Raw genomic sequence first — 21691 nt, forward strand, 5'->3', positions numbered from 1 at the left:
CCAAAAAAAGACACCACCTTTGTAATTCTATCAATCCCTCTCATTTGTGCCGTGAAATACTGTGAAAAGAATACAAGAAGATTTAATATTTATATTAGTTAAATTATCTGGTGCTAATTAAAGATGACCCGTTGTTGTTGTCATTGTTGTAGATGTACTCCAACATGGATGAGATTGATGTGTTTTAATATGCAAAATTCTTCTCATCAGCCACTATTCACCGCTCCACACCCCTCACCCTATAAAAAAACATCCATATACTGTATGAAAAACACCCCTACACCCTATGAAAAAACTAGAAGTGTGTGGTGTGAAAGTGAATAGTGGCTGATGCATAGTAAATCCCTTTTAATATTTTGTTTTGGATAAATAGTTTAATTATTTAGATTATGCTGTCTCATAGGTTTATAGTTTTTCAAAAATAATCCCAAAATCATCATATATTAAAGGAAAATAGGTATTCAAATTTCAACTAGGCACTTTTACAAACTAGCTAGGACCACAAACTGTTATAACATCCTAATTTGCTTTCTCCCAAAAACTTTAGGGTGATTGATGATTAAAAGTCTTACGTCTAAAATAAGAAAAACGAAATCATAAATCTTCTATTTGAGCTTAGCTCTTTGAACTCTAGATTGGGATTCTTACGGCCAAAAGAAAATAGCCATGTGTACAATTATATGTTATAAGAGAAAAACTTGGTGTAAAAGCTCACAGTCAAATAATATTGATACACTTACCAGTTTCTTTGAATATATGCTCCCCTTTTTGGGGACAAAATTATTACATTAGTAAAGAAAATATGAATACAACTTGAGGGGATGGGATATCCCATCAATCACCCTAAAAAAACTGATAAAACAAGAAAATAAACACGACTCGAAAATTGGTATCAGATAATTAGTTTGATCCCATAGTTGAAGAAAAACAATGAAATAAAAGTTAAATGAATTGTAGGTATAGATCAGGTAGAGCCGTATAGGGGAGAGTACATTGTGGTGGTGTGGCGGTACATGAGGACCATGCATGTACAGACAACGACACATATGGCTCATACGCGCATTGATCAAAATAGCAGAAGAGTGAGTCGTAAACTGAATGAGGAGATATTTGGGTGGTGCATGCATGGCTGCAATTAAAGCCTAGATTTGAAGTTCAAATTTCTTAAAATAAAAGACTGAAAAATCAAGAAAATAAGGAAAAAAATGCTAGTAAGCCAACCAGTGGCCAACTAGAAGAGAGTGGCTTTAAAAAAAGGCCAAAATCAATACCATACGGGCGGCATGCATGTGGTGATTGTTACATGTGCAGAAAATGGCTTTTGACAACCACGCACATGCGGAAGACTTCTTTTGGATGGTGGAAGAGGTTGATGAAGAATTCACGCTTCCATTGGTGGTGTGCAAGTGAGATTGTAGAATAGATGAAATACAATGTATCTGGCTTATAATGGCTTGAGCGGATTAAAAAAAAAAAATTGGAGCAAAAGAAGAGGTTCTCGGTGGGGGTTTCTTTCAATGGGGGAGAGAGGGACATCGAACAATCTCATATACCCTCCTATTTCGTTCTTGGCATTAAAATTGTAACTCCTTGCCCACACCCACGAAGGAAAAAGGAAACAATACGTACTTTCAGGCAGCTCAAGCTATCGGTGGGATAGCCTTTAGAAAACCTTGGCAATTGTTGTTGATCAGCGGTATATATCATACCTTATTTAACCCTTATCCAACCTATGTGTGTCGTCGATATATATCGACCTTTTGTGGAGTTGGTACTTATACTCAAGTACTAGACACTTGGGCTTCATGGAGAGGGCGTGGCTTGATATCTCTGCACCGCATGTACGTCAAGAACTGTCCTGGTAGCTCTTCCAAAAGCGCCTGGACCACAGAAATCTGCCCACCTGCACATACCACACAATGAGTAAGTTATAAGATGGGTTTGAAGCAAAAACATAACAGCTGCAACAAGATAAAAGTAAAAGGAAACAGTTCATGTCATTTGATACAAAAGTCAATAGGCCCAAACAGATGATACAAACGTCAACTGAAAAATGAAGTAGAACTGAATTTTGGGTTGTAAATGAAGGAGCCAAGCTGTTTGGTGTTGGTCAATGTTTAATCCATAAAGTGTTACAAAAAAAGACGGAAAATAAAGGACCAGGACAGTGGTGCATGGCAACAACAGTTCATGCAACATCTCCATCAGACACAATTTCAGTGTTCAAACCTATCCTTTAATCCTTTCTTCACTCCATCATTGAATAATTATCTAGCTAGGCATTGCAATCAACAATGTGGTTTTGTTGCTTTCTCTCTCTCTCCACAAAAAAGCTCTTAACTGTCTCTAAAAAACTCTCCCTCCCAACCTCACGCTATGAGGAACGAAGTACCTCCCAACTTCTCCCTCCCCTTTCTCTCATTCCTTCCTCAATCTTCTCCCCATTCTAGATCTTCTCATTCCATTTCTTCAGTTTTTTTTAAAAAATTTCCCCTCATCTTCTTCCTTCTTTTGTCTCTATTTTGTTTAGTCTTGGAGGTTAGTTCTACTGCTATCCGACCGGTTCCAACCACCACTAGCCCACCATATATAGAATCCCCACCATTTGATCACCCATAGCCACCGCACCCAGGTACCAAACAACCACACATACTGCCACTCGCCACCAACGACAGGCATCAGTGGCACTCGCCACCCCCCGCCTGCTCTCTTTTCAGTAGTTAACTCTCCTTTACTTGCACCTCCAGTCCCTAAAGTGTTTTCCAGTCATTTTTCATTTTATTTTCACCTCCATTTTCCTTACCCTGACACCATTTTGCCGGAAGTGTAAACTCTCGATTTATTTTTGTCAATCCACTTATGATCACCACGTGCCTTATCTTTGATTTGGCTACTTGCCGATCTACCATCCACCACCACAAGATCAATATTTTGATTGGTGCATGAGGCCTATGCGTCACCATCCTCAACAGTTTCCATCCTTTTTCAGGAAACAGACTGTCTTCTTTTTTGCTAGAAGCAAAGATTTGTTCTTGCTTATTATTCTGAGAATAGGGAAGATGTGAGCATGGGACTCTCCCAACACTCCAAAGCAGTTAATTATGGTGCATCATTACCACTGTGGCTCTGAGTCACAAGACCACAATCTCTTAGTTGAATTGCACCAAAAACGACCTTTTATGACAGTTCTTTCGGTTTGGTAAAGACATATGCATCTTGACCCAATTTTTAGCTCCATACGTGCACGTGCCATTATGTACTTACCATGAACATCTCGCATTGGAACAAACTGTACAATGTCACGTGTAGCAACACGATCTGTAGAGCTCTCTAATCGTTGTCCTTTATCAGCATCAAGGACCTGTCACAAAAACTAAGTTAGATGACATATTAACACATGAGGGTAAGTTCAAGTTCTAGAAAAACAAATCCATACCTCCATCTGTCCAAAATCTGCACCTCCCACTCCCACTATAAGAATTGATAGTGGAAGATCAGATGCCTTCACCAAAGCGTCTTTCGTTTCTTGGAGGTCTGTAAGGACTCCATCCTAGAAAATGTGACAATTTATTTGATTACCAAACGAAGGATTGAAGGTGGAAAGAGGCATCAAATTATGAAGTCAACTATTCTATTTACCGTAATAATGAGCAAGACGAAGTACTTTTTGTTGTTGTATGAAATGGATTGGCTTGCAATTTGAGCAGCTCTTTTAATCACTTGGCCAAACAACGTTGGTCCTGCCAGAGTAACATTATGTAGAGCACTTGCATAAGCAGACATGATGCCTTCAACACCTTCGACCTATTGAAAATTAGAAGCTAAATGCGTTACTTGAGGAGTATGAACATGTAGTTTTCATAAGGATGATATGTATGCTATGCAACAATGAAAAATCACTTGATTTCAATGAGTCTTATACGGTACATATCATTTTCATTATGTTAACAATTGTACAAGGAAGAAAAAAAGTACCGTAGAGTGTAACACATAATATTAGGAAGGGTATTGGGTGATAACTCGATCCATTTGATTTTCATAGTTTTCATTTACTTACATAAATTTTGAAGGACCATAAAGACTTTCTAAAGCCTATTAATTGCATATCTAAAATTATTGTATATAACAGTTTTGCATGTGTTATGGTTAATCTATACTCTGTGTTTTTTCAACTAATGCTTTTACCAACTTCTTACTTATTTGGTTGAAGCTGACTATGACACTGATAAATATTAAATTTTTTAAGAACAAACAATGATGAGATAAACAGGTTGAAACAAACAAAAATCAGGGATTAACTATAGTATTGCAGGAGGGCAAACAAGATGGCGATAGTTCTGTGGAAAATGCCAGTACATGCAAACCAAAATGTTGCATCAGAGACGAAGAAACAATAAATTATAAAATGGGCTTCTCTCACCTCAAAGCTACCTGCGCTTCCATTCAGGTTGAAGCAATGTGAGATGGTTCCATCAAATGTTTTCCCACCGAAGCCCCAAGCAGGAAAGCGCCTATCAGAATCATAAAATTGAATGACCTCCCCAACCTCCATTATAGCCTGAAACAAATTCAGTTATCAAGCAGATAATAACTTCACCCATCAACAATAATTTCTTTAAATACAGGCTAACAGAAGGCCCACTTAACAAACTAGAACAAATAAACTTGTCTTTCTCAAAAGCTCAAGAAAGCAAATTGGATATTGAAAACGAGCCACTTGATCAAATTGAGTTATAACAGAAATAAAAGAAAGCAATTTAGAGACTTGTTTATGGACCAAACTTCATAATATATATATATATATATATATATATATATATATATATATAAACCAAATCAAGATAACAACAAATTTCTCAGGTCAGTGTTATATGTGGGGAGGTAAATTTGAGTGTCAATATCATAATGAAAATACAACTCATGAGGTAAATTTCCATGCCAATCGATCCAAACAATTTGCCTATACTAGTTTTGGAGTCAAAATAATATGATGTTGAAAGCACCAGATTAGGATGCATAGACTACCTTCTGATAAGAATTCAACTGGCCGGAAGGATCAATGTAGTGTAAAGAATCTGGGTTCTGAGGATTTCCATTTGAGGCTGGACAAATTAAAATTGACTATTCAAATTATGAATAAGACATTCGGGCGAAACATTTACAACCATAAAAAAGAGAACAAAAAATAAAAAAAATCAATTATCACGTGTATAAATAGTCCTCTAGAAATTACTTACCTGTAAAGTCAACTGCAACCATAAAGTTAAGCTCAAATCCACAAGAAACGTAATCAAGAAAGCTGTATTGTTCCTTCTCACAAAATTGATCCACAAAGAGCTCCCCCTTCAAAACCTATATTGATGAATCATTGAACAAATGCAAATTCAAATAAAACGAATAAACTGAAATATTTTAATAAATTCTACTGCAATTATGAATAGGTACCTTCTTGTGACCATGATGAGATGTTATAGTAAGATTTTCACCACTTCTACCTTCTTGAAGTTTTTCCAGGTCGGCCACTGACTTCTGAAGTTTACTGATATGGTAAATTTAAGAACAATATCTTCTTTAGAACCAAAGACTAAACTCAGATAACAAGGGAAACAAGCAAAAATGAATCTGCAGATTAACTAAATTCCACTTACCCAATAAGTGAATGTTTGCCACTGCTATTGAAATCAAAGCACTCGATAATCAATGGGTTATCCTGCAACAAGTCAAATTTCATACACCACATGCATCTTCTTAATCGTCCAAATAGCAGAATATCCTATAATATAGTGTGACCAAATCATAAGGTGACAAGTTTACCTTACTTCCAAACTGCTGCATACTTAGGCATAGGGGTTTCCATTTTGGATTTAAATTGTTGTTCACTACTTCAGTCTTGCATATTGGAATGGAGCCTCCACTCTCCACAATTCTAGATATTCTTAGAAAAGGGTCCTAGAATAAAGTGATGAATTTTAAGGATGAAACAAACAACAAATATACATGCATACGTAACATAAAGCTTTGCAAATACATACACTTATAGAAAATATGTCCTTGTTATCCAAGTAAGAACAATGGAGCATCATCTCAACAACCCTCCTTGAAGCAACTGTTTCCTCTGCATGGATGGTGAGTATCCCTAAGTTCCTCAAACCCACATGCCCAATTTTACTACAAAGATTAAGGGTTAAACTCCGATTTTGTTTGGTAAGTACCTGCCATGGAAGAGGGGGGAAGGATTTGATGTTCAGTAAGGTTAAAAATGGCAGCAATTGCAACATGCTCTATAACTGCATCGATGGTAACCTAATATCTTAATATATCACTTAATTAGGGAAGAAGCTCTCACAATAGTCTTTCTGCTATTGAAGTTTTTAATAAAAAAAACTCTAAAAATTGATATAATTTTATACTCAATTTGCACCAGCTTAGTTAAAATGCATATGCATTCTCAATGAGCCTGATTGATCCCAAGACAGCATACCTCTGATAGAACACACGTGGCCTCTCCAAGAAAATCTTGATCCTTCAATTTCAGTGTCTGAAACACAACAGAATAGATATATTTATTATGTGCAACAGAAAAATGGTTCATACAAATTTTCTAAAAATTACAGATCATATGGTAATAGTTTAACATTATGTTTTCCTCTGGCGTTTTGTCTCTGATCCAACTCAGATTTTATCTGCACTTCTCCCATAAATTGTTTTCTTTTCTCACATGACTATGAATCTATGATTAAAAACAGTGACAATCTTTCGAAAGTACTCATTCATTAATCACAATTAAGATAGTTGACCCCCTTCACACACATAGATGTACACAATAGTGACCGAATTAAGCAAGCAAACCGCTGCACACCATTCAGTGAGTACTTTCCCATGTCGGTCTTACAAGTTATACAGTTATACGATGCATGGCTGCATCTATATATATTGTCCAAATAACTTAGGCTGACATGAACATACAGTTGGCATCCAGAAGTCATTTATTATTGTTCTCGAATTAATGTTTTTTGCCAATTCAATGTGTTTAACCATGTATCAACAAAAATATAACTGAACAGGCTAGTGAAAGTATAATGTCATCTAACTAACACATATTTTCTCAGAAAAACCAGTACCCAGCTCTTAGTCCCCAGTGTAAAAGAGTTCTAACTTGCAAATTGCGGTATTCAACACTTAAAAGTATTGGAAGAGATACTACAGAAACACTTAGCATGTACACTTTTTCTTGTATATTGTTGGTACAAATTATAATTGGAAAAACATAACGTACAAAGATTTAAAACATTAGATACTCGAGAGCAGAAACTATAATGTACCTTCACAGGTATATTGTGAAATTTGGTATCAACATCATATACATGAAATCTGGAGCGAAAATAAAGAAGGGAAACGCGAGTGAGTCAAAAGAAGTCAAATCAAAACAGGAGTTTCCGTAATAAAAAGAAGTATATCTATAAAAAGATAAGCACTTAAAATGAATTTGTAAAGCTTACACCAATGGCTGTACAATCTCGAACTGGAATGCAACTATAACTTTTTCTATCCACGTGGGATTCAAGCTATTCAGTATAACCTCAGTGCGGCCTAACTCCTCTAGTTTTCCATCTATATTCTTCGCATATACCACAGCCATGGGATCACTCTGAACAGAACAATATCTTTTTTAGCTCAAACAACGGTAAGACAATCCTGACCAAAACACACACAAACAAACTACTGTGTATTGAAAAACTCAAACCTTGAAAGCTAAATAAACACCTTTTTTCCAGAAACGGTCAACATGAAGTATTAGTTCAGCTTGCTGCCCATGTAAATACTACTTATGGTAAATGTAAACCAAACACTACCAGGATGGGAATCCCATGAAAACTATTCATAAACTTGAGAAGAAAGAAAAACACCAGAAACTTGGGGTGTTAACTCATTTTCTAGCAACTTTGAGCAAACAAAGATGGCGTCCAGGATTTAGTCATCCAAAGGTTAAGCTGAAGAGATACAGAAGAAGCAAGAAACTCTTCAAATTTGAAATCCATTTCTTGTTTGAGAAAGTCCTAATGGAAGACATATATCCTCCTGATCAGTAAACACAAGACACGAGTACAAACTAATATATCATTAAGAACACCAAAAACAGAACAAACTAAATTATATCACTGAGCACTGTATTTTTCTTACCCAGGTTTTTCATCAGTGTATAGTAACTACCCATACTAACCAAGACGGTTATCGATCCACATACATAGTAATCCAGCTCATTACAAGAGTATGGCTACAAATATCTTATGTAAACAAAATACTATCAAAATAGTAACATAAACTTTTTTTTTATAGGTAAATAGACATAGCCCAAGTACACAGAACATATAAAAATAGCAGCTTAACATAAAGTAATGATCAGCTCACATGCCCATATCCCCCTCTATTTTGGTTGTATCTTGAAGTGAAACTCACATAGTAAAATGTACTTCAACATAATGAACCAAAATTGTGATAGTTATCCCAAAATATAGAACTGATTAGTTCATAGAATTATGTTAACTTGAGAAATATTATACCAGAGTCTTGAATTCATACAAATTTGAAGTGTGGTTTGGATCATAATTTCCAGTCCATGCTAAGCATAGAAAATATATAGGTGATGAAGTTGGACATTAGAGCAGTTAAACAAATGATCGGCAAAGGAAAGACGCTAGTATAAACCCTCAGTAAACATCACTATCAAACATATGGTTATGTTTAGAGGAATACCTTTGAAATGATGTCACGATCTCGCAAGTTAATTGCTGATAGGGATAACTGCAACATAGATTAAAATACATGAATACATTTTGAAAAGGAAAAACAAATGAGTTAACAGTACAGACATAAATAAAAAGAAACTAAAAACAAAAGAGCCACGCATGCAGCAAAAATAACAATTCCAGATGTTGACATCTCTTATAATACTGATAACCGATCCCATCCCATGTAAAATTTTTGTCAGGCAATATACTGCTTTGGAGCTTGCCATTATTCCACCCATTTCTTTCTAGTAAGGGGCAACAGAATTGCACAATTTCCATCTGTTGGAGATGAAAGAAATGGCAGGTAACCCTTTTCAAGAATATAGGTGGCACTTCATCCTTTGGCACTTAAAAATGAGAAATATTCAACTCCTGCACAATACTAAAAGGCAACATGTTGCTTCATACAACCTCATTAGTCTCCAATTTTCTAATATTCGGTTAAAATATCTAGGTCGTTTTACTGCAGTCTTAAATTCAAGAAGTTGGTTACTATGTGGGGTATCAATTTAGTCAATCAAAACATCATCCTTTATCTAAGCGCCAAAACACATGGCACCCCGACCATGCTATCCTTTCCTGATTCTGAGAAACTAGTAATAGGCCAAACATTTAAATGACAGAATCCGCATGCTTCATTTATCAAGCGAAACTCATAGCTTGAAGAGAGCTAAGGATGTAACATTTCAGCACCTTTGAAATACACACAAACTGATCCTCTACCATGCAACGAAAACGACTTCTTTGATAATTTTAAACATATATGTATTGTAAACAAAACCATAACACTAACACGAATACAAAATTTTTATTATTTTATTATTTACTCTTTCTGGATAACCTTTTTTCAATCAAGTTTTGTGCCTTGCATTTGTATAAGAATAGTATTACAGGGGAGAAACTTTACTGGAGAAGAAAAAAGTAACCACAATTTTAAAAAAATAATAATCGTATTCATATTATTCTTGTTCTCATTGTATTTTATGGGCAATGGCCAACATAATGATCAAGTAAAATGAGAATAGTAAGAACCTAAGCCAATCTGGGATAGAAAATAAATAACGATACGAATTTCAGCCAACGTGGGGATAAACAGAGTAAAGAATATCAAGAGTCTGAGCCAATGTGGGGTAGATAATAGAGAGCAGCGCAGCTAATACAAATGCATAATACAGTTCTGAGTGCGTGTAATATATATATATATATATAGAAAGGCGTTAGAATGGCAGTCACTACCTCGACTCGGGTGAAGTGTTGAGGGAGACCCCAAGACCTGTAGAAGAACTCAACGGCGTCGTTGTGGCCGGCATTGTTGTTGGTAGCTGTGGGGCTCTGTTGGACCCCACCCACGGCTTGCTTTCCTCCTTCCACGTCCGAATAGCAGTTCCCCATCTGTCTCTCTCTCTCAAGCCCAAATGAGATTCCTTTTTTGTTTTCGTTTTCTCTTCTCAATTTAAAACCCTGGATAAATTATATACTTATCCTCTAAAAAATTTTCAGAGCTCTTCAAACTCAGCCTGTCCTTTGTATCTAAACATACAAAAAGGAATATATTTTTTTTATGTGTTTGGATCGCAACCCACTTTAGAGAAAACGTGTGTTGAGGATTGTGATTGTGGAGGATTGTCTATCTCTGCTCTGCTGTATTTATTAGGGGAGAACAAGCAGTTTCCTACGTATACGATGGAGTGTTTCCTTCCTTCTTTCCTTGCAGGAACCTACGAAATTGTAGCATCTGTTACGAAGTAGGAGGTGTTTTCTTCACAACCACAACAGTTGTTTCTTTCTTAGGACTCAACGAAACGCGGATTCCCTTGACAACTTGTTTTTCCCCTTTGAGCAATTATGCGGTCAAACCAAAACAGAGGAAAACCGAAAAAGGAAAATGATGGATGCAGGGGACTTGCGCAGGAAGTTGCGCACGAAAAACTGACGGGATCCATGCGGAAAATGATACGGTGCGTTTCATTGGGTTTGCTACACGGTGCGTTTCGCAGTCTACATTCGGATCCCTCCATCTCCGAAGCTTCCCGAGACCCGTTATGGGTTTCTGAACCCTAACCTTCGCATCTCCCTCCTCCATTGTCACTTGTCATTCTTTGCAAGTACAACCCTCGCCACTCAGTTTGATGGCCAATATAAGCACATGGAATGATTCCAGCCCATGAAACAGGATGGGAATTCACTAGCTAAAAACATCTGAAATGCATGGGTGCCATCATAAAGGGCAAAAAGATAAGCGTTGACTATAAATGAGAAAGAAAGCGTAAATCTCCATAAACAAAAGGAAACGGAAGGGAAGAAATGATTCCAAATCACTGATTTGTTGGGAGACCAAATTATACAGAACACTTACGGTCCTACCATTACAGAAAATCCAATCATAAGACAGAAGAAGAAGAAGAAGTGGAAACCCAGCTGCCACTGCCGTCCACCACTCACGAATTCATTAAAATTAATGGAAATAAAAATTAATTAAAGGATATGAACCCCGATCGAAGTTTCAAGACATTAATGGAAATAAAAATTAAGTGTAGCTCTACAGCTACATATGAGAGCTCCCGCTACTTCCCTTTCATTTTTTTTTTCTTTTCTTTTGGCTTATATATATTTATATTTAATATTTTTAAAAATTAAAAAAATTATAATATTATTAAAAAATATTTATTTAATGATTAAATAAAAATAATAAAAAAAATAAAAAATCCTAATAGTAACTCTTGGTGAAAGCTATCCGAAGAGTAGTATTTTTCAAAAGTTAATTAAAAGGAGTTCGACCCTCGACAGGATCTTCAAGGTAATATATTATCGAGCATAAGTCATGTTGAAAATGGCCTTTCATAGAAGGGAGAAATAGCATAGATGACGCTGACAATTGGTGAAGGTGAAGGGTTAATAGCTTGTAAACGTTCAGATTTTTCGAATTGATGAAGACTGGGCATAGTTTAATTACAGTAAATAAATAAACAATGATAGCACTTGTAAAAGAACTGAGCGGCATTCGGATTTAAATTTAGAAAAAAAAAATTACAATATTAATAAAAAATATTTATTTAATCATTAAATAAAATAAAATAAAAATAGGGTGTTAGAAGAAATGTTGGAGACCCATTGTCAGTATTCGAATGGGGCATGCTACCTATTTAACGTTTGCTTGGCAAGTTGGCACAAAGGCTGTGCGTTATTCACATTATTGATAAAATACACTATCTATATTATTGATAGTATGTTAATTTATAAGATTTAAATTTATTTAAAAAAATTTATAAATTTAAATCTTATAATAGAATTTTTTTTTTTCTTTTTAGTTTGGAGTAAAAAGATGAAGGAGCATAATTAGATTTAGAGCGGCTTCCCTGTTAATACATGTTAAATTTTATATGGGAGTAACCTAAAGGTTATTGATATGAAAATAAAATAAAATCTATTTACCCACCAAATTGTTGAGGGAAGGATAAGATTTACTTATTAAATGCCTATTCATAGGTTTTCTTGCTTAAAAAAGTCAAATTAATATTTATTACATTCCTGCATCACCATTCACACCAAATTTGTTGAGTCTTTTTCTGAAGTAAAATTTGTAATACATTTACCATTTCCTATATCTCAAAATAGTATAACACTTTGACTTTAGAATATTGTTATGATGTAATTTAATCAAATTATGTGTTGAACGATTGTGTGTAACTTTTTCTTGGAGAATCCACCAATGGATGCGCGTGATCCTCTCTAATCTCTATGTACCTTCCAAGTCATTAATGTAATGGTCCTTTTCATTTTAATTTGACGTGACAAATGCATAGAATAGATATTTGAAGGGTTGAATCTTCTTATTTTGAATTTGAATTCTTTATTTCTTCCATCCTTCCATTGAATATCCAATTGGTTGTCCAAGAGGGCTTTACTTCTGAGCAAATGTATAGGATGAAGTTAAGAGCACTCACAAACCAATTTACAAATAAATTCAAGGTTTCTAGCTACCTTGAAATTCAGGAATAGATGTCATATGATGTGCAGTTGGTAGCCCAAGAACATTGACCAACTAATCGACCAAGTTTGATTGTCCCACATTTTTTATCTGTTTCAAAAGTAATCGCAATTGACAAATAGATTTCAAGAAGATTAAAAAAAAAAAAAAGGAGTATCATTGTGATCATAAAAAGGAAAGAAAAGAAAATAATAATATATCAATAAAGAGCACTTTCGAGTCTTTGACAAGATAAAAGGTATCGAAAGAATTTTGATGGGTACCAAAATGCTGCTTACACTCAGTTTCGTACAAATTTGGAGCCCATGTTCCCTCATCCATACATTATGCAACTGAAGATTGCCTCATATGTGTTAAAAAAAACCACCTGCAGTGTGAAGCTCTTGGCGTATTAGGCGCCCCCCCCCACATGCTGCAATTTGCCTGCTGCACCGAACGCACATGCACCGTTCGGTGCTTTTGTTTCTATTAGGCACCGATCCCATAATTTCAGCAGCAAACTGCTGCATCGAAACTGATCAGCAAGAATTGCTGAAGAGAACTTCTCCTATAAATAGGAGAGTTCTGATCTTCAGAAGATGCAGTGGGAGAGAAAGAAAATAGAGAGAAAGAGGGACGTGAGAGAGATAGAAATTTGTAGAGTGTTTTGTAAATCTCGTACAAATTCTATAAAAGATGCTCCAGTGGATGTAGGCAATTTGCTGAACCACTTTAAAATTGTTTTGTGTGATTTTCAGATAGGCCGGTGCCACAACAATTGGTATCAGAGCCACTAGGTTCTTTTTTTTTTGTGGGGTGGAGCTTTTGCTGTGGTAGTGTGGATACGTACAGTCTAAGGAGGTTCTGTCTAGGAGATTGGAAATTTTAAGTGTGTTCATTGTGACCCTCCAACCTTTCCTGGGAACTGACTTAGTGAGGTACTATTCATTTCTACGGTAAAAATTCATCAAGAGCTCTGCTTCAAGCTGTCCGAAAATTCAAATTGGTCAAAATCAATTTTTGACAACTCCAGGGTGTTCCTCGCGTTGAGACGAATCCGTTGCCGCAAACGGAATCGAAAACGGAGGTCGGAGGAGCCCACACGCGCCCCTAGAAGATCGGCGCGTGCATCTGCTGTAACTCACGCGCCCCACGCGCTCCAGAGGAGGAAGACGCGTGTCAGACACGCTCCCCACACGCCCCCACGCGCCCTACAGTGTTTCAGCGCGTGAAATACACGCGCCCACGCGCTCCCACGCGCACATAGTGCTGTAGCGCGTGTGTCACACACGCCTACTCGCCCCATGCGCACTGTGCAGCGCGTGCATCCCACGCGCCAGACAGATCACAACCATCCGTTTTTCAGATCCAATTTCGGCTTGATCTAAGCCGTTCGAAGTCGGATTTGAGCAATCAAATAGTGCTTTCCTACTATTTGGATCGTTCCGGACTCATCCGTACGGTTAGAATTTTGAAATTTTGAGTCTAAAATTTTTAAATTCAAATGGAAAGATCTGGAAGAGATAGGAGTTCTGATAATGCCAGTAGCTCCGGGCGTCGGTCCACTGTGTCAAATGCCAAGTTTGAAGTTGAGAAGTTCGATGGAACAAGCAATTTCGGCATGTGGCAGTGTGAAGTCATGGACGTGTTGATCCAACAAGAGTTGGATATTGCGTTGGGAGGAAAGCCAGATGATATGACTGATCAGGATTGGAAGAAGCTTAATACTCAAGCTTGTAGTACAATCCGATTATGCCTTACCAAAGAACAAAAGTATTTTGTCATGAGAGAGACAAATGCTAAGGTACTTTGGCAGAAATTGGAGGATAAGTTCATGAAGAAGAGCATTGAGAGCCGTTTGCACTTGAAGAAGAAGCTCTTCAGATTCCAATTTCGTGAAGGTATTTCTATGTCTGAACATCTGAATAGTTACAACCAAATTCTTGCTGATTTGTTAAACTTAGATGTTGAAATTGAAGATGAAGATAAAGCTTTACTTTTGTTAAATTCCTTACCCGATATATATGAGCATTTAATTACTACTCTACTGTATGGGAAGGAAAGTATTAGTTTTGACGATGTATCTAGTTCTTTAATTAGCAATGAGTACCAGAAAAAGGATAAGCAGGTACATCAAGATACATCAAGTGAAGCTTTAACAGCAAGAGGGAGACCACAGTCAAGGTATCCCAGAAAGAAGAACGGTTTTCATCAAAGTTTTAAAATTCGTTCCGTTCCGGCCGGAATGGCCGGAATTTTTCGTGCCGGAACAGTGGCCGGAATGGGATAGGTATCTGTTCCGTTTCGGGTCAAATTCCGGCCGTTCCGGTCAAATTCCGGCCATTCCGGTCAATTCCGGCCGGAATTCCGGTATTCCGGCTGGAATTACAATTCTGGCCCGAAAAAAAAAAAAAAAAAAAAAAAAAAAGCTTTTAAATAAGTTAAAAAATAATGAATAAAATTGTACTTTAAGAATTTAAATACCCCTTTCCGTGCATTAGAAGTATTGTTACTTTTAATAATTTTTCTATTCTTTAATTTTTTTCCTTTATTTTTGTGTCTTAACTCAAGTTTGTGAATTTTTTCAATATATATTCATTTTATAAATCTTTAATTCTTCTATATATATACACATATACATATCACACACTTACATATATGTATTTATTTTATTAATTGTTAGTTTATATATACATATAAATATTTATATATAATATATAATTAATCCCGAAACGGTACACCGAAACGTACCGGTACCGAAATATTCCGTTCCAGTGCCTCAACCGGAATGGTCTCCGAAACGGATTTCAAAACTTTGGTTTTCATTCGAAAACCCGAGCCACATCACGTGGTTCATCAGTCGGAAGAAAGCTCGCCAGAGACGAGTGTTCCTTTTGTCACAACAAAGGACACTGGAAGAAGGATTGTCCCAAGCTGAAGGGACAACAGCAGAATCAACCCACCACAGCCAATGTCGTGGACAGAGATGATGATTCGGATTTTTCCTTGATAAGCTCATCATCCATTTGTCATTCCGATGAATGGATTATGGATTCCGGATGTACCTATCATATGTGTCCCAATTGGGACTGGTTTACTGACTTCACAAAGATCGAGGGTGGAGCAGTACTTATGGGCAATGACAGTGCCTGTAAGACATAGGGAATAGGTAGCATTCGGTTGAAGCTGCACGATGGCAGCATCAAGACTCTAACAGAAGTTCGGTATGTTCCGGACTTGTGGAAGAATCTCATCTCACTGGGATCTCTGGATTCGAAGGAATTCAGAATCGTCATTGAAGACGGAACTCTCAAAGTACTAATGGGAGTTCAGGTGGCAATGAAGGGCTTGAGGCGAGGAAACTTGTACTTCTTGCAAAGAAGTACTATTGCTAGAAGAGCTTCCACAGGCTGTGAGAAGCTAGATGAGACTGATGATGACACCACCAGTCTTTGGCATATGCGTATGGGACACGCAGGAGAAAAAGCTTTGCAGACACTGGTGAAGCAAGGCTTACTCAGAGGTGCCAAGACTGGTAAACTGTCTTTCTGTGAGCACTGTGTATTGGGGAAGCAGAGGCGGATCAAGTTTGGAACCGCAGTACACAATACACAAGGAATTCTTGACTATGTGCACTCCGATGTTTGGGGACCTACCCAAAATGCATCTTTGGGAGGTAAACATTGGTTTGTAACTTTTGTTAATGATTATTCTCGTCGTGTGTGGGTGTATACGATGAAGAATAAAGATGAAGTGCTGAAGATCTTCCTTGATTGGAAGAAAATGGTTGAGACTCAGACCGGCAGGAAGATTAAGCGGCTCAGATCTGATAATGGAGGTGAGTACACTTCAGACCCCTTCATGGAAGTATGCCGGAGAGAGGGAATTGTCAGACACTTCACGGTACGAGGTACACCGCAGTAGAACGGTGTGGCAGAACGAATGAATCGTACTTTATTAGAGAAAGTGCGATGTATGTTACTGAATGCTAGACTCAGTAAGAAATTTTGGGCTGAAGCTGTGACATATGCCTGCCACCTCATCAACCGACTACCCGCAGCTGCCAATGATGGGAAGACATCCATTGAAATGTGGAGAGGTAAACATGCTACTGATTATGACTTTTTACACATTTTCGAATGTCCTGCTTACTATCATGCTAAAGAAAGTAAGCTTGATCCTAGAGCCAAGAAAGCAAAATTCTTGGGCTTTAGTACTGGTGTAAAAGGGTACAGACTCTGGTGTATAGAGTCCAAAAAGGTGATCATCAGTAGAGATGTAACATTCAACGAATCTGAGATGCTTAAGTCACATAAGCATAAAGATTCCAGTGAAGGCAGCAGTGATGGCGAAACATCAGATGATTCGCAAAGTGTGGAGTTTATTACTTCAAAGAAGTTGGGAAAGCATGGACAAGATGAGCTTGATAATTCAGTCACAGTACCTCCAAGTCAACCTGAGTCAATAGCAACCAACAGACCGATACGAGAGAAGCGTGTACCAACACGTTATGCAGACTATGTGACATATGCATTACCAGCTGAAGGGGGTGAGATCCCAACCACTTACAGAGAAGCCGTACAGTCCAGTGAACAAGTTGAATGGACAAAGGCGATGAATGAAGAGATGCATTATCTTCACCAGAACCAGACTTGGGAGCTTGTGCCACTTCTAAAAGGAAAGAAGGTAATTGGCTGTAAGTGGATCTTCAATCAGAAAGATGGATCAAGCTGCTAAAAATGGAGTGCGATACAAAGCTAGGTTGGTAGCCAAGGGCTACGCTCAGACAGAGGGAATTGACTACAGTAAAGTATTCTCTCCTGTTGTGAAGCATTCATCCATTCGGATAGGAGATTTATCTGTCTCAACCAGAAGGATTCAAAGAAGCTGGCAAAGAAAACTGGGTATGCAGTCTGAAGAAGTCTCTCTATGGCTTGAAGCAGTCACCTCGGCAATGGTATAAGCGGTTTGACCGCTTTATGATGGATCTGAAATACATTCGTTGCCAATACGATTATTGTGTATATTTCAGAAAACTTGCAGATGGATCTTTCATTTATCTGCTTTTATATGTAGATGATATGTTAATTGCATGTAAAAGTAAGGGGGAGATAGATCGTTTAAAAACTCAGTTAAGTAATGAGTTTGAAATGAAAGATCTGGGAGAAGCACGAAAAATACTGGGGATGGAGATAAGTAGAGATAGGGTGAAAGGTACAGTTCACCTTACTCAGAAGCAGTATCTGAAGAGAATACTGCAACGATTCAACATCGACTCGAAGACGAAGCCGGTGAGTACTCCTATGGCCTCATATTTCAAGCTCAGTGCATTGCAGTCTCCTAAAACCGATGAAGAGCGGGACTACATGAAGAATGTCCCATATGCAAGTGTGGTTGGAAGCTTAATGTATGCCATGGTGTGTACACGACCTGATATCTCCCAGGCCGTTAGCTTAGTTAGTCGCTATATGCATAATCCTGGAAAGGTTCATTGGCATGCGGCTAAGTGGATTCTACGGTATATTGTGGGGACCATAGATATTGGTTTGAAGTTCGAGAAGAGTGAAGATAGTCTAGTAACTGGGTATGTTGACTCAGACTATGCAGGTGATCTTGACAAACGCCGATCGACAACTGGATATGTGTTCACTATGGCTGGAGGACCAGTTAGTTGGCGATCAACTTTGCAGTCGACAATTGCACTATCATCAACTGAGGCTGAATACATGGCTGTAACAGAAGCCGTGAAAGAAGCCATTTGGTTACAGGGACTGGTAACAGATTTGGGCTTTGAGCAGCAAGAGGTTACCGTTTACTGTGACAGTCAAAGTGCAATCCATTTGGCCAAGAATCAAGTATACCACTCTCGAACAAAGCATATAGATGTCCGTTTCCACTTCGTACGTGAGATATTGGAAGAAGATGACATCAAACTTCAGAAGATTGGCACTGAAGATAATCCAGCAGATATGTTGACGAAGGTCGTCACAGCAATCAAGTTCCAACACTGTTTGGACTTGATCAGTATTGTACACTGCTGAGCACCCTAGGGTGCAATGGAGCATATTCGATAGCAGAAGTCTCTCATGTCAAAGAAAGAGGTGCATTCATTTGAAGAATGAATCAATTTGCAAGCAGCCTAGTATGGCACACTTGGGTGGAGGGGGTGATTGTTAAAAAAAACCACCTGTAGTGTGAAGCTCTTGGCGTATTAGGCGCCCCCCCCCCCACATGCTGCAATTTGCCTGCTGCACCGAACGCACATGCACCGTTTGGTGCTTTTGTTTCTATTAGGCACTGATCCCATAATTTCAGCAGCAAATTGCTGCATCAAAACTGATCAGCAAGAATTGCTGAAGAGAACTTCTCCTATAAATAGGAGAGTTCTGATCTTCAGAAGATGCAGTGGGAGAGAAAGAAAATAGAGAGAAAGAGGGACGTGAGAGAGATAGAAATTTGTAGAGTGTTTTGTAAATCTCGTACAAATTCTATAAAAGAGGCTCCAGTGGATGTAGGCAATTTGCTGAACCACTTTAAAATTTTTTTGTGTGATTTTCGGATAGGCCAGTGCCACAACAATATGCACATCAGGAGCCAATAAACAGGAGTCCAAATACAAATGGATACATATGTTCAAGATGCAAATTCAGTCAGAGGTGTAGGAATGATAGACTAGCAAAAGAGTATCGAGATGAAACTGGCATAGGCACCGCTTCAGCTGGGCAGGCAGCCTGATTATTGGAGCAAAGGTCTCACCTGCACAGCCTAGTGGACGCACCATCTCAGCCACTGCAGGGCACCACTCTACCTCTTGCAATGAGCAACACCCATGAGAATATTCTTTGTAACAAATGAGCTGAGTTGTATGATTGTGATTGGTTAAATCTGTAAATTCTGTTACAATACCTTCTCTCTCATAGTTTTCATTTGTGTATATAAACAATACTGTGTAAATGAGGAATACAATGAGAAATACACATTTCAGAATTCTTTCTTGTAGTGTCTAAGGCATTTTGTCAAACACCTAGTGTGCTTGCTTGGAATGTTACTTTGAAACTCTAATAGACCAGCAAAAGAGTATCGAGATGAAACTGGCATAGGCACAGCTTCAGCTGGGCAGGCAGCCTGATAATGACGTGTCTTTTCTTTGTGCAGTAAAGCATCAGCAGCATATGTAGAGTATAAACTACCCACTTGATCAGTTTCTGTCCGATGTAAATTGGCACTCTCAATTGGGTGCGTACCACCAATAGGATAAGAACCTGATGAAACACCATAATGATAACCATGGTATGGATCCTTTGTATAGGGGCCTGAACCAATAGCAAATGTTGCAGTTGCAAAAGGTACAATGGACGGCGTTTCACGTCTAGCACCAAGACCATAAGCATGGTACTCTCTCTCATTCAAGTAGAGAGAATCGGCATGAATAGTCTCTCTTTGTGTGGAGACAGCATTTATATGTAAAATGCCAAGTTGTCTTAGAAGTGCTCTCCCACAGGACCATAAGCTCGATAGTCCTTTCCAACCGAGTAAAAGTCCCTAGGAGTCTCCTCTCTTGGTAGAGTTGCCATGTCTCTGTATACAAGACATTGATGATCTCTTTCATAAGATGGCAACTGAAATATGCTAGAATCACCATTTGTATAAGGATCCCTAGCAAGTGTTTCCTTCTGATAACGGGGCCACACTTCTCTTACTCTGTCATGAACTTTCCTGTCACCAACTCTAGCAACCTAAGGAGAGTAGATAGGCAACACATGAGTTGAATGAACTTTAGCCAATCAAAAAAGTTTTTTAAGATTCCTAGCCTGAAGGGAAAAATTACAAAAATTCTGAATGCTAATATTTCAAAAGAAACAATGACCCAAACTATCGGAGAAAAAAAAAAGTGAATCTCACTTGCTTAACAGTAAGTTCTGTTTTGAATTTGTGCTTTTCATTATAATTTTCCTTAATTGCCTTCTTAAAAACACCTTCAAGTAGTGGAAGACAATCTTTTTCAATAGTGAACCGCACCTAAAAAATAATAACTCATAAGTATCTAGATCTACTAAAATAGATGAATAAAATTACAATAATTAGATACAAAACTCAAGCTCCAAGCAAGTCTAAGCTAAACAGAGAATGCCCCACCGAAAGCTGAAAAATTTTAATCCAGGTTTGATACCCATCACAACATCCTTTTTACTTATTGTAACACCTATTACATGATAGCAAAAACAATCTGGCTTGGTCTTTGTTCTTTCGACTCTCAGTACTACCATCTGACATACGATGTCTTCCTTCGTTTCTCTCTTTTTGTTTGTGCTTTTCCAACTCAATGATCTTCTTCTCTTGGTTAATTTCAGGCTGATTGCTCTTCTCCTTATGCTCTTCATCATTGATGTTCTTCTCATTACCTTCTTCTCAAGAATTTAGCTTTTTAACCTCTCCTCCACTATTGCTGCTTTCTATGTTACCCTTCTTATTATTCTTTCTTTGTTTACACTGAGGACCACCTTTATCTTTTTTGGAGTTCAAAAATTTACTACCAAGAAACTTCTTTGCAATTTTTTATTCTGCCTTAAGTGATTTTGGGGTTTTCTTTTTCGACGACTCTGGTCAGGTAGATGTCTCTGTTTCATTCTTTTTATAATCTGGTTTCATAAGTGCCTCGGGAAGAGAGTCTGAATCGTTTTTTTAATCTTGTTCTTCCTTCATGTTACTCTGGTTCAATTGGTGCCTCTGCAGGAGTCTCTACTTCCTCTTTTTATTTTTATTTTTTTTGTTCCATATTCCACGAGCCAAGAGGTTGCCTGATCAAGGTGTTCCCCAGCAAGCACGTTAAATCTGGTAGGAAGAGAGAGATAGGAAGAGAGTACCTGGCGAAGCAACAGAGAAAGAGAGAGGGCGACAGTAAAGAACAAGAGAAAATGATAAAGAAAACTATACC

At 37.8% G+C, this 21691-nt stretch overlaps 1 protein-coding gene across 3 annotated transcripts; it reads right to left on the reverse strand.

Annotated features, from left to right (window-relative positions):
- Positions 1-698: 698 nt before the first annotated feature.
- LOC122318091 (protein BONZAI 3-like) lies at positions 699-11174 on the reverse strand. Of its 3 annotated transcripts, XM_043135224.1 has the most exons (16): positions 10026-11168; positions 8755-8802; positions 7500-7648; positions 7323-7371; positions 6482-6538; positions 6033-6212; positions 5815-5949; positions 5649-5710; positions 5446-5539; positions 5238-5352; positions 5026-5102; positions 4421-4558; positions 3640-3804; positions 3437-3550; positions 3265-3361; positions 699-1903 (listed from the first exon to the last, which is right to left on the reverse strand). In XM_043135224.1, exons 1-16 carry the CDS (start codon positions 10179-10181, stop codon positions 1782-1784), a joined length of 1758 nt encoding a protein of 585 aa, XP_042991158.1. In that variant the 5' UTR covers positions 10182-11168; the 3' UTR covers positions 699-1781. The 3 variants fall into 3 exon arrangements, 2 of the variants coding, with proteins under 2 accessions (XP_042991158.1, XP_042991159.1); XM_043135225.1 differs by lacking the exon at positions 6033-6212 and having other exon boundaries at positions 10026-11169; XR_006244714.1 differs by lacking the exon at positions 699-1903 and having other exon boundaries at positions 3665-3804; positions 10026-11174.
- Between the last annotated feature and the right edge of the window lie 10517 nt (positions 11175-21691).

Source organism: Carya illinoinensis, chromosome 8 (assembly GCF_018687715.1).
Source record: "Carya illinoinensis cultivar Pawnee chromosome 8, C.illinoinensisPawnee_v1, whole genome shotgun sequence".
In the NCBI taxonomy this organism is placed as follows: Eukaryota; Viridiplantae; Streptophyta; class Magnoliopsida; order Fagales; family Juglandaceae; genus Carya; species Carya illinoinensis.

Coding starts and splice junctions, on each gene's coding strand:
- LOC122318091 (XM_043135224.1), bottom strand. CDS start 10,181: ATGGGGAACTGCTATTCGGACGTGGAAGGAGGAAAGCAAGCCGTGGGT. Junction 5,950..6,032: donor AGGACATATTTTCTATAAGT/GTATGTATTTGC, acceptor ACTTTATTCTAG/GACCCTTTTCTAAGAATATC. Junction 3,551..3,639: donor TCGTCTTGCTCATTATTACG/GTAAATAGAATA, acceptor CACATTTTCTAG/GATGGAGTCCTTACAGACCT.